Genomic DNA, 14,386 nt, shown 5'->3' on the forward strand with positions numbered 1-14,386 from the left:
ATATTAATATTAGTCAATTTTTGCCAACCTTATGTGCTTTTTTCTCTTTAACTTACGCAGTTGTTTACATTTGTATGTGATTATATCTATGCATATATTAAATATTTATTATTGTCCCTTTTGGATTATAGTTTCTAAAATGAGTGAAATACTTTGTAAATCTATACATAGAATATCATCGTCCCCTGACAGTGTACTATTTCAATCATCGGCGGAGAGATGAAGTTTTGTTTTCTCCTACTCAAGCCTCTTCATCTCTGAAAAGCAAGTTTCATAATCTGTTTCTGAAAGTTCTAATTACCCTTTCTCTTATCTGCTTGGTTCTCACCCCATAAATAACAGGATTTAGAGCAGGTGGGATGACAACATAAAAGTTAGCAAGAAGAATGTGGATGTACTGAGGAACATTTCGGCCAAAACGGTGGGTCATGAAGGAGAAGAATGCTGGAGTATAGAAGGCCAATATGACACAGACATGGGAACCACATGTGCTGAGTGCCTTTAACCGGGCACTCCTGGAAGGTAGGCAGAAGACAGCACGCAGGATATGGACATAGGAGATGACAATGGCTATGATGTCAAACACCAAGATAGAGATAGCACATAAGCCATAGATGATGTTGACCTTTATGCTGGCACAGGACAGGCGGGCAATGCCCATGTGCTCACAATAAGTGTGGTGGATGATTTGGTGCCCACAGAAGGGTAACCTCAGGATGAGCAGAACAAAGGGAATTGCAATAGCTAAGGGTCTCAGAAGGATGAGCAATGCTATCACTAATACCACCTTGTTTGTCAGCACCAGTGTGTAGTGAAGAGGGTTACAGATGGCCACATAGCGATCACAGGCCATGGCCACGAGCACAGCCGACTCCATGCCAGTGCATAGGTGGATGAAGAACATCTGGGCGAGGCAGCCCTCAAAGGAGATTTCTCTCAGCTTGAACCAGAAGATGCCAAGCATCTTGGGGATGGTGGATGTGGACAGGCCCAGGTCAATAGATGACAGAATGGCCAGGAAGTAGAACATGGGCTGATGGAGACTGCGTTCAGTCTGAATCACATAAAGAGTTGCAATATTTCCCAGTAGAGCAGTCATATATACAATACAAAATGGAAAGCCAATCCACATATGCACACCTTGTAGCCCTGGAATTCCCAGAAGGAGAAAAAAGTAGGGTTGGAACTGTGTGTCATTAGGAGGGACCATGCTTCTCTGGCACTTTGACAGCTGCACATTTCATACCAGATGTCTCATTCATTGAGAGGCTCCAGCACTTCTTGTCCAGTTATATGGATTTCCTACAGAATTATACAAAAATATGTGTGGTCTTTTCTAGTCACCAAGCCCATCATGACATAATTATGTGACCTTTATGGAAACTAAAATACATCATTCTTGTTTAATTTTGATGTAGCTTATCAGACATTACATTTATTTTCATTAATCTCTTCAATAATTTTAATGATTAATTTATTTAATTTTATACTTTTATTATTAATTTAATTTAATGAAACTTTTATCAAAGATCAATAGCTTATCAGGCAAATGGCCAGATATTTGGTGTGCACAGATAAATTAAGCATCATTACTCCTCTTAGGCAAGTTCAATTATAGCTTAAGAATTAAAGCAATAATAAAATGGTTTCTTTGGAATTGTAACAGGTATATTTTCCTTTTATCCTAGGCAATTACCATCTCATAGTTAATTTCCACAACCTGTGAAGATAGAACTAGCACAAAATCTTTTTAGAAGTACCAAACCCAGGAACGCATGTAAGAATTAAAGATTTTAAAATTAAAAAAATTTTAAAAAATTAAAAAAAAAGAAAGCCACTCAGTCAACTCCTATATCTCTTTCATCAGAAACACCACCATTGTAGTTTGGGTAGACTGTACTGAATAGTTGATAGAATTGACTTGGCCTCACCATTAGATTTTACAATTGATTGTTGAAAATAGCAGAAGAGATAATGATGAAATTGTAAGAGCTTGGTTCACAGCAGCATGCAGCTTCTTAAGTAATTATTCAAAGTGATATTTAAGACATAGTCCTGAAAACATAACAGTAGAGCATATGAAGTTAAATTGGAAAGAGAGTCAAGGTGATGGAATTTTTAATATAGAAGAGGAAAGTTTCAGTATTAAAGTATCATAGTTGAGAAGAGCATAACATTTGGATTTTGTGGATCACACAGAAGTCTGGATCACTCTTTTCAACCTTTTCCCTCTTCTTTGATGCCTACACTTTATCTCATTTCTCTGCGTCAGATTGTGATGATCCTTCAAAAATATGTCACATTTCTTTAGTGTACAGTGTTACCATCTTGTCGTGTATTCTAGCAAATATTTACTTAGCACTGTGCTTAGAAATTGGAAGAGGAGATTTCGAAGATGTATCAGTTGCTCACATCAGGCTGCATCCTGCCAGGCAGTTAATGTACAGCAGCTGAACTGCTTCTTAAAAGATTAAGGTAGTCAGAAAGTAGGCCAAAGCTCTCCACATGGTTCCTATAAATATACTGAAAGAGGGATTTCACAGCAGTGGCTTCTCATCCTTTGCAGCCTGTGGAGAACTACATAAAAATACAAGTTTTAAGTCCAAACTCTGGAAGTTTTGAATCATTAGGTATGGTATAGCATCTCATGATTTCTGTGAAGCTCCTCAAGTTATTCTGATTCAATGTTTTTGTCATTTGGGAACTGCTGCAAAATAAGATAACGTACATAAGCATTTATGAGTTAGAATGTGTTAAAAATATGTGTGCATTTAGTAAAATGGTACGTAATTCAATATCTCATAACCCTGACTTTATATGCCCTTTACCCTTCTTTGAATTCTCAAAACAAAATTTAGTCACTGACTCCACCCAGAACTATGATACTTATAGGTTTTGTAGTGCTTCATCCCTTTCTTCAACTGGAGTTACTTATGGGAAATCTTTTGTTTATTACATGTATATCTTCTAAGCACTTAAAGATGCATATTGGCACCTTTCTAAAGAAGTACATGAAAGTAGAATGACTGTGTGCTTAGTTGCTCAGTCGTGTCCGACTCATTGCGACCCCATGGACTAGCCCACTAGGCTCCTCTGTTGATGGGGATTCTCCAGGCAAGAATACTGGAGTGGGTACCCTATCCCTTCTCTAGGGGATCTTCCTGACCCAGGAATTAAACCAGGGTCTCCTGCAATGAGGGAGGAATTTTTTTACAGCTGAGCTACCAAGTTATGTGGTAAATATAATCATTAGCTATTAACATTTTTCTCAGGATTTCCCTATGCCCATGCTCCTCTGTTAAAAAAAGAACAGATAAGAAAAAAAAAAAACATAAATAGACTTATGTAGATGAAACATTTCATGTTGTTTGAAGACTCTTGAAGTTCAGAAATTCTTGGAGCCCTACTTGTTCTCTAACTCTCAGGCAGAAACTTCCATGAATTTCACATATATTGTGCAAAACTACCAACTGATAGTGGATTTTGTTTGTTTGTTTACTCCATTTATAAGAGGAATTGTAATTTAGAAGGTCAAAACTTTTCAGTTAACTAGATTGTGATTGTCTTGTCTTTTTCTCTTGAGAGCTGAATAGAGGCTAGAGGAATATACAAGGTTAAGTTCTGCAAAATAATTGCAAAATGCTAAGAGAAAGCAAAGGAGACAAGTTTGAAGGTGAAGATACAACCACAAAAGGCAAAGGAAAAAGTGAGATAAATGACAAAGACATAGAGAAAGACAATACAGGGAATTGTAAAGGTATTCACATATGCACACATGCATCACTTATCCAAATATTTAAAAATGATGTTTTAATAAAATATTTGTTGGAGTACAGCTCTGAATCTATGTAAATTATCATCTTGTTACATTTTGGGGTGATACCTTCTATATTCAATTAGCTTTCCTTTTTTTCTACATTTCTTTCATCTATTTTGGCTCATCTTAAATCTCAATGAAATGACCATAATAAAATGGTTCCTTGTCTTAGTACATCCTTTCTGGCCCCAAGGCCAGACTTACCAGCAAAGCTTTCTGAATTAGCTAGTTCAACTGCTCCAGAATGTTTACATTTCACGCACTCTGACTACAATGGGAAATTTATACTGTAAACACTGCCTTTAAAATGGAGTGTCTCCAAACATTAGTGCTCTCTGGAGAACAGAAGTGTCCAGAGACACAGAGCTAGATGCTTCATAAATATATAACATCATTGATGATTAAGGAAAAAAAAAAGAAAAAAAGTCCTGTATCTGGATGCTGATTCCCAAGCTTGAGGTGACTACTGATGAATTGTCTTATTTCTAAGTAGGAGATGCTTTGAGGAGGGCTCACTTTCCACTTATTTGCCTCGCACACCCCAATGCTAAGCACAATTCAACCTTAAATATGATCTCAAAAAACTGAAGCTCAGCTAGTAGCCATCACTTCATGAGCTATATGTTAGAACGTAAATGGGAATGATAATAAAACAATGACCAATTGTTTCAAACACAAATACTTTCTTCTTTATTATTCTTTTTTTTTAAATTTTAATATCTTTAATTTTTACATGCGTTCCCAAACATGAACCTCCCTCCCCATAACATCTCTCTGGGTCATCCCCATGCACCAGCCCCAAGCATGCTGCATCCTGCGTCAGACATAGACTGGCGATTCAATTCTTACATGATAGTATACATGTTAGAATGTCATTCTCCCAAATCATCCCACCCTCTCCCTCTCCCTCTGAGTCCAAAAGTCCATTATACACATCTGTGTCTCTTTCCCTGTCTTGCATACAGGGTCGTCATTGCCATCTTCCTAAATTCCATATATATGTGTTAGTATACTGTATTGGTGTTTTTCTTTCTGGCTTACTTCACTCTGTATAATCGGCTCCAGTTTCATCCATCTCATCAGAACTGATTCAAATGAATTCTTTTTAACGGCTGAGTAATACTCCATTGTGTATATGTACCACAGCTTTCTTATCCATTCATCTGCTGATGGACATCTAGGTTGTTTCCATGTCCTGGCTATTATAAACAGTCCTGCGATGAACATTGGGGTGCATGTGTCTCTTTCAATTCTGGTTTCCTCGGTGTGTATGCCCAGCAGTGGGATTGCTGGGTCATAAGGTAGTTCTATTTGCAATTTTTTAAGGAATCTCCACACTGTTCTCCATAGTGGCTGTACTAGTTTGCATTCCCACCAACAGTGTAGGAGGGTTCCCTTTTCTCCACACCCTCTCCAGCTTTTATTGCTTGCAGATTTTTGGATCGCAGCCATTCTGACTGGTGTGAAGTGGTACCTCATAACAAGTTCCAAAACAAGACATACCACACAAATTCTCCAGCAACACAGGAACACTCCCCTGAGCTTCAATATACAGGCAGCTCAAAATTATCCCAAAACCTTTGATGTCTCATAACCCATTACGGGTCACTTCACTGCACTCCAGAGAGAAGAAACCCAGCTCCACCCACCAAAACTCCAACACAAGCCTCCCTAACCAGGAAACCTTGACAAGCCACTGATAGAACCCCACCCAAAGTGAGGAAGCTCCATAATAAAGAGAACTCCACAGATTACCAGAATATAAAAAGGCCACCCCAAACGCAGCAATATAACCAAGATGAAGAGACAGAGGAATACTCAGCAGGCAAAGAAACAGGAGAGTTGCCCACCAAACCAAACAAAAGAGGAAGAAGTAGGCAATCTACCGGAGAAGGAATTCCGAATATTGATAGTGAAAATGATCCAAAATCTTGAAATCAAAATGGAAACACAGATAAATAGCCTAGAGACAAGGATTGAGAAGATGCAAGAAAGGTTTAACAAGGACCTAGAAGAAATAAAAAAGAGTCAAAATATAATGAATAACACAATAAATGAGATCAGAAACACTCTGGAGGCAACAAATAGTAGAATAACGGAGGCAGAAGATAGGATTAGTGAAATAGAAGATAGAATGGTAGAAATAAATGAATCAGAGAGGAAATAAGAAAAACGAATTAAAAGAAACGAGGACAATCTCAGAGACCTCCAGGACAATATGAAACGCTCCAACATTCGAATTATAGGAGTCCCAGAAGAAGAAGACAGAAAGAAAGATCATGAGAAAATCCTTGAGGAGATAATAGTTGAAAACTTCCCTAAAATGGGGAAGGAAATAATCACCCAAGTCCAAGAAACACAGAGAGTTCCAAATAGGATAAACCCAAGGCGAAACACCCCAAGACACATATTAATCAAATTAACAAAGATCAAACACAAAGAACAAATATTAAAAGCAGCAAGGGAAAAACAACAAATAACACACAAGGGGATTCCCATAAGGATAACAGCTGATCTTTCAATAGAAACTCTTCAGGCCAGGAGGGAATGGCAAGACATACTTAAAGTGATGAAAGACAATAACCTACAGCCCAGATTACTGTACCCAGCAAGGATCTCATTCAGATACGAAGGAGAAATCAAAAGCTTTACAGACAAGCAAAAGCTGAGAGAATTCAGCACCACCAAACCAGCTCTCCAACAAATTCTAAAGGATATCCTCTAGACAGGAAACACGAAAAGGGTGTATAAACCCAAACCCAAAACAATAAAGTAAATGGTAACGGGATCATACTTATCAATAATTACCTTAAACGTAAATGGGTTGAACGCCCCAACCGAAAGACAAAGACTGGCCGAATGGATACAAAAACAAGACCCCTCTATATGCTGCTTACAAGAGACCCACCTTTATTATTCTTATTAACAGTAAATAAGACAGGGTTAAATTTAATGATAAAAAGGCAGAGGTCTAAGGAAAGAAATATATTATACAGGAAATTAGCTAAATGGATGGACTTTGAGACAGATTGTATGGATTTGAATCTCATCTCCCTTAACAGACATAAGAGTTAAGGCAAGAAATTTAAAATTTGTGTCTACATTTTCTTCTCTATAATGAACAGAATAATACCAAATACAAATATTGCTGTGAAGACTAAAAGAGCTGATTCTTGTGTGACACTTAAAACATTTCCTGATATATAGTAAGAAGTTTGTAACTATGTGTTGAGCTACTTAGCTAATACTTAATATTCTCAAGCTGTGATATTCTATGGAAGCTCATACTGATTGGAGTTACCATGAAGATGTTTCCTAGAACTCACACCTGGAATTATAGGGGAGTCAATAAATGTCATATTCCTCACCTAGACTTATTTCCAATAATGAAAAAATAATTGGGTCAAATAAATGGCTTTTAGAACAACAGAATTAATACTGAGTAAAAGCTGCCTGTCATTTCTTGCCTTAGCTATGCATCTAAGCTGGGAAAGTAGGCTGTCTAACAAATCTTTGTCTGCACTTCCTTGTATGCATGCCCAGTTGCTCAATCATGTCAGACTCTTTGCAACACCACAGACTGTAGCCCTCCAGACTCTTCAGTCTTTGGGGATTTTCCCCAAATAATACTGGAGTGGATTGCCATTTTCTCCTCCAGAAGATCTTCCCAATCCAAGGATCAAACCTGCGTCTCCTGCGTTCTCTAGCATTGGCAGGCAGATTCTTTACCACTGAACCACCTGGGAATCCCCTCACACCCTTAACTTACCTGAAAACCTTGGGTTTTTTGGTTGCAGAAGCAGAAGTTTTTAGAAAGCTTTGGGATTCATGAATTTTGGAGACTGACACTGAGATCTGCAATGTCAGCACTATCGTATGACAAATAAATCTAATAAATCTATGTATTTCTGGAGTCTCTATCTAGGATATTCATCTTTTTTTTGTTTATTCAATCGTCAGTCTTCATCTTTCATAATATCAGCAGTATATTAAAAGTCTTTATCTCTCACAGATTATGTCCTGTTTCCCTCTTGAAGGTCTGAAAGATAATTTCTGACTAATTGATTTTCTATAAAATATTTTAAAAGTTTTAAATAAACTTTAAAAATAGAACAGTTGTAAAGAAACATGCAGATGCAGTAAACAGATCTCTCAGTTTTGACCCATTCATAATCCCCCCCCATCAATAATATTGTACTTTAGTATGGTTATTTGTTACAGTTAATGAACCAGTGTTAATCAAAGTTCATATGTTATTAAAGTTCAAATATTATTTATATTCCCTTAGTTTTACCTAATGTTCTTTTTCACTTATAGGATCCCATCCAGGATACCAAATGACATTTACTAGTTTGGTTTAGTTAGATCTCTTAGGGTTCTCTTGGCTATGACAGTGTCTCAGGCTTCTCTTGGTTTTGATGACTTGATTGGTTTTAGAAATACTGGTCAGATTTTTGTAAAATGTTCCTCAGTTGAGAGTAGTCTGATACTTTCCTCATGACTAGACTATATTTATGTGATATCAGGACATAAGGGTACTTACTATTCTCATGGCTTTAACATCTGAGGCAGTGTTTGTCAGGATCTTTTTTCTCACCCATTTCCAGGTTTGCTCTGTGGAAGGAAATTACTCTCTCAAAGTAAGTAATGTGGAACCTTTAAGTGAGGTGTGATGCTCCTCTTCCTTGAGGACAGGGTATCCTCATATATTGTTTTGGACTTTTTTTTTTTATGAGATATATCTATTTCTCCCATTTGCTTATGTATTCAATCATTTATTTATACCAATATGGAATCATATTTATACTGTAGGTTATACTCAGTATTACTTTATATTCTCACATTTTTTAACTGTGGCTATTGGAAACTCTTTCAGTTGACTACTATGTCTCTTTGACACACCCCTATAATTGTAGGTTCTTATTTGAGGGCGGGGGGTAGACTTCTTTATTTTCTGGCGCTGCATCATGCTATAATGCTTATCTTGCATATCACCTACCCCAAACTTAGAATATGATATTTCTCTAAGTATTACTGGTTTCTTTACTTTGATAATGGTGTTAGAAAAGGCTAGGTTTGCTTTACTACTAGGATGTCATTGCTTTAAGACCCTCTCAGCTGACAGAGCAAGGAAGTATATATGTATATGTTAACCTGTGCATGTTATATTGAATACATATCTATAAAGATCTACACATCTATCATCTATTTGAAAATATCGTTGTGATGTCTCTAACTCCAGTTCATTACCAAATGAATTATTCTAGTATCCTCTCATGCTTATCTGTAAAGTACCACTCCAACAATGAGAAATCTGGATCCCACCACGTGCCATCCATTTGAATAATTGCTCAACAGCAGCATTTACATGTAAATATGATAGAATTATTAACCTATAACCCTGTGGGCAAAAATGCATCTGCTAGGGTACAGCACTTATGTATACAGTCCTTTCTGCCTTTAGTCTCATAGACTCCACTCATGTCCAAAGTTATTTAGGTTGATACACTTTCCTCCACCAACTTTAGTGAGGTTTTAACCTACATTTGTAGTACATTGTGTCTGTTACATTTTGCATTTCATCATGGGATCCTCTGAACTCCTAAATTATTTTCTAATTTGCATACACTTAAGTCATCTTTTGTGTTGTAAAATTTCATGTATTTTTCAAATGTTTAGCATCATATATTCACCATTACACTATCATATAACATAGTTTCACTGACTTGAAAATTTCCATGTTCTTCACACGGTCAACATCTCCTCACTCCTCCTTCTCCTGGCAGGCATGGATATGTTTGCTGTCTCTATAGTTTTGCTTTTCTGGAATATTCTTTAGAGTCACACCATACGAAGCTTTTTCAGATTGGCTTCTTTTCATTTAGGAATATACATCTAAGATTCATCTATGTCTTTTTATGTCTTGATATCTCATTTCTTAATAATGCTGAATCATATCAATTATATTATGTTCAATAGACATATCAGTTTGGATATTCATTTATCTTTTTTTGAAAGGCATCTTGATTGCTGCTGGTTATTGGCAATTATGAATAAAGTTGGTATGAATATCCACATATAGGTTTTTGTTTGGACATAGTTTTCAAGCCAGTTGGATAAACTTCTTGGGATATAATTGATGGATCATATGGTAAAACTATATTAAGCCTTGTGAGAAACTTTCAAGCTTTTTTCCAAGTGACTATTTTTCCATAATAATCCATTTTGCAGGGCCTTGTATGGCATGGCTCATAGCTTCATTGACTTATGCAAGTGTCTTTGCCACAGTAAAGCTATGATCCATGAAGGGAATTTTTAAAAAAAAGAAAAGAAAAAGCCAAGCTGGATGAATCACAAGCTGGAATCAGGACTGTTGAGAGAAATATCAACAACCTCAGATATGCAGATGATACCACTTTAATGGAAGATAGTGAAGAGGATCTAAAGAGCCTCTTGATGATGGTGAAAGAAGAGAGTGAAATAGCTGCCTTAAAACTCAACATTCAAAATACTAAGATCATGGCATACCATGCCATCACTTCATGGCAAATGGAAAGGGAAAAAGTGGAAGCAATGACAGATTTTATTTTCTTGGACTCGAAAATCACTGCAGATGATGACTGCATCCATTAAATTAAGGCTTTCTCCTTGGAAGGAAAGCTATGACAAACCTAAACAGCACATTAAAAATCAGAGTTATCATTTTGCCAACAAAGGTTTATATAGTCAAAACTACATTTTTTTCCAGTAGTTGTATATGGATATAAGAGATGGACCATAAAGAAGGCTGAGAACCAAAGAATTTATGCTTTTGAACTGTGGTGCTAGAAAAGACTCTTGAGAATCCCTTGGTTAGCAAGGAGATCAAATCAATCAGTCCTAAAGGAAATCAACCCTGAATATTCATTGAAAGGACTGATGCTAGGCACCAATATTTTGGCCACCTGATGAGAAGAGCCAACTCACTGAAAAGAGCCTGATGCTGGGAAAGATTGAGGGCAGGAGGAGAAGGGGGTGACAGAGGATGAGATGGCTGGATGGCATCACTGACTCAATGGATATGAGTCTGAACAAACTCTGGTAGATAGTGAAAGCCAGGGAAATCTGGGGTGTTGCAGTCCATGGGATTGCAAAGAGTCAGACACAACTTAGTGACCAAACAACAACAAAATATTCCATTCAATGTATATATCACATTTTGTTTATTCATTTGTTGGTGGTGAATGGACTGGATATTGTAAATAATACTGCAACAAACATTGACCTACAATTCTGTTTCCATATAAACCTAAGAGTAGAATTACTGTGGCACACAACAAATCTATGGTTGATATTTTGAGGTAGTTTGAAATAATATCTCTAGCAGCAGTCCCATTTTACATATCCACCAACATTGCATAAGAGTTCCAATTCATTCACATCCTCACCAACACCTGTTATTTTTTTTACTTCTTTATTTGTTTAAAGCAATCCTAGTAGGTGTGAAATCCTGGCTTATTGTGGTTTTCATTTAAATATCCCTAGTTACTAGTGAAGTTCAGCCTTTTTTCATGTGCTTATTAGCTATTTGTATGTGTTATTTAAAAAATGTCTATACAGCCCCCCACCAATCCATTTTTTAACTAGTTATTTTATTTTGTTTTATTTTTTGCCTTTCTGTTGTTGAGAGGTAGGTATTATATTTATATATTCTGGTCTCCCTTATGGAGTTTTTTTTTTTTTTTCATCATAACATGCTTTGATGCACAAAATTGTTTTTGTTGCTGGTTGGTTTTGTTTTGAGGATGTCTAATTTATTTAGTTTTATTTCGTTACTCATGCTTTCGATGTCCTAAGAACCTATTGTCACAGCCAAGGTCATGAAAACTTAGTCCTAAATTTTTTTTTAAGAGTTTTATTTTTTTAGCCCTAATATTTAGGTTATTAATTAACTTAAATTTTTACATGGTGTGAGATAGATCCAATTTAATTCTTATTCATTTGAGTATCTAGTTTTCCCAGGACTATTTTTTGCATAGAATATCTTCACACATTGAATTGATTTGGCATTCTCATTGAAAATCAACTGAGTCTATGTGTATGGTTGATTTTGTGGGCTTTCACTCTATTCCACACATCTATGGCAAATCACACCTTTTGGTAACCTTTTGATACTATAACTATTAGAAGGCTCTATTAGAATATAACTTTAAATATAAAGAAATTAATTTGTTCAGATCAAATGATGGAAAACTTTATAGTGTACTAACACTAATCAAAAGAAAGTGACTATACTAGAAAAAGTAAATTTCCAAGTAACTCTCTTATCAGAGATAAAGAGTGACTTTTTATAATTAAAAGAAGTCATTTTATCTTAAAGACCTCACAATCACAAAAATTTAATATACTTTCTTTAGTACCTTCAAAATATGTGCAAAAAACTGATAGAACTGTAGTGATCCATACATAAAATCATAATTAAAAATATCAATAGTTGATATGACAAGCAGAGAAAAATAAATAATTGGTATAACAAGCAGAAAAAAAACAGTAAGAATATAAATAGATCACAAACACTATTAAACACCTTGATATAATTAACATTACTAGAACAGTTCCCCCCAAAGAGCCAAGTACAAATTATTTTCAAGTGCCAGGATACTACTTGCCAAGATAAAATATATTCTGCCCTATAAAACATCTTATCAATGAATGATTCAAATTATACAAAAGTTCTGTTGACAAAAATTGAATTAAATTACAAATCAATAATAGAAAGATAACTGGAAAACTCCAAAATGTGAAGTCTAAGTAACAGATTTCTCAATAACATATATTGACCTAAAACAATTAGACTGCCAGATATTTATCCAACAAAAATGGGTTTATTGATGGTCAGCAAATAATTATGATTTGGAATCTATAAAGAACCATATGCCAGGTCCCACAAAGCAAGGGAAGGAGAACATTTTTATGTACATAAGAAAAAAAGGAATTTTGGTCAGGCTATAGTAAATGAAGAGTCTATGGCTTTTTAATGGCCTAATCTTTGCCAAGAAAGAAGAGCACTGCTTCTTCCTGTTGGATTCTACTCTTGCTCCAAGAGATGAGCATTCCCCCTTCTAGTCTCCTGACTCTATTTAATTAAGGTTTCCATTTATTATCATTATTTTTTACATTTCCCCTTTTTATTGAGATTCTCTAAAGCACTGCTGATCAAGAGTCAGGTTTCCCAGTTTCAGCAGCTTTTTGTCCCTCAAATGCCAGGAAGGATCTTTCCTGGTACATTGTATTATGCTAGAGGGAAAGTATGCAGATTAGATAAATATTCAGGGCTCATTCGGGTAACAAGAAAGATTAGAGGAAGAACACTTGGGCCACTTCTGGTCTAAAGTCCATAGGTTATCAAGATCATAGATACTGGAGATCATCTGAACCATAATGTCATCATCAAAGGTTTGGTGACAAACATCAACAGCCCTGGTTCAGATATCTTTAGAAAGTTGTCTCATATGATGTCATGTGCTTCAGTTCCTAGAAATCTTTAGTTTCAAGTTATCAGATGATGGGTAGGATTAATAAAAGTTAATTAATTATTATTTATTATTTTATTTAATATTAAATTATTATTTTAATAATTTATTAATTATTCCTTAGAATATATGCCTAAGGAAAATGACAAGCACTTGAGTGGTTTGTTTTTACAGGTAAAAGTGATTTTAAAAGACAGAAGTAACAAAAAGCTGCTTCTTACCATTAGTCACAGTCATCTAGGTAAAGGGAAAAAATGCAGACATAATTTTGATTGTGTGATTGGAGTCAGCGTTAAAACTGTAAAAGCACTGTTAGATTTGATTTGACTATAAAGCTACTCTTAAAGTTTTAATAGAGAATGTCATGGCTTACTGATTAATGCATATGAATTCTATCAATCTCCAGAAATATGTATTTGTTTCCTTCTAAAGATAGATACTGCATTTATTTTGCAAATGATTTCAGTAATCCTGGGTGACTTTAAAAGTGGGATCACACATTAAATGAATATTTAAAGTCAATTTAATGAGTAAATTAATAACTTATTAATAATAAAATTAATGTTTTAGTTTTTGTTGTCTTTGATAATATTAAATTTAAGTTGTGCCACAAATGAAATACAACATCCAATTGAACAAAAACACTCAAAAGACTGCTCTTGGATGAACTCTTGAAAAGACATAATTAAAATTCATTTTGCATATCTTCCATTATCTAAGAGAAGAGAGCATTTAAGTACTTAAGGTGTTACAAGAAACAGATTCTTCAAATATATCTTATTTAGATGTGCCTTGTGCCACCTTACATTAATTCCTTCAAGAAAGATTTTTCTGAATCTTCAATCCCTGTGCCTGCTGATATATACCCTATCATTCCCATTTCCAATCTCTGAAAATATGTGTTCTAATCCATTTAATGATATTATAAAATTGTGTAGTCATTTTTCTCTTATCATATTGTGAGCTTACCATCAGAAAATTAGTTCCTAGACTCTTATTAAACAATCGGTCTTGTGTTCTATTTCACTATTTTTATGAGATTAGTTTCTGCCACAAC

At 35.4% G+C, this 14,386-nt stretch overlaps 1 protein-coding gene across 1 annotated transcript; it reads right to left on the reverse strand.

Annotated features, from left to right (window-relative positions):
- Positions 1–271: 271 nt before the first annotated feature.
- LOC101122931 (olfactory receptor 52E1-like) lies at positions 272–1,210 on the reverse strand. Its single transcript, XM_004022765.3, has one exon. The coding sequence runs from the start codon at positions 1,208–1,210 to the stop codon at positions 272–274; it is 939 nt and encodes a 312-aa protein (XP_004022814.2).
- Positions 1,211–14,386: the final 13,176 nt, after the last annotated feature.

Source organism: Ovis aries, chromosome 15, assembly GCF_016772045.2.
Source record: "Ovis aries strain OAR_USU_Benz2616 breed Rambouillet chromosome 15, ARS-UI_Ramb_v3.0, whole genome shotgun sequence".
In the NCBI taxonomy this organism is placed as follows: domain Eukaryota; kingdom Metazoa; phylum Chordata; class Mammalia; order Artiodactyla; family Bovidae; genus Ovis; species Ovis aries.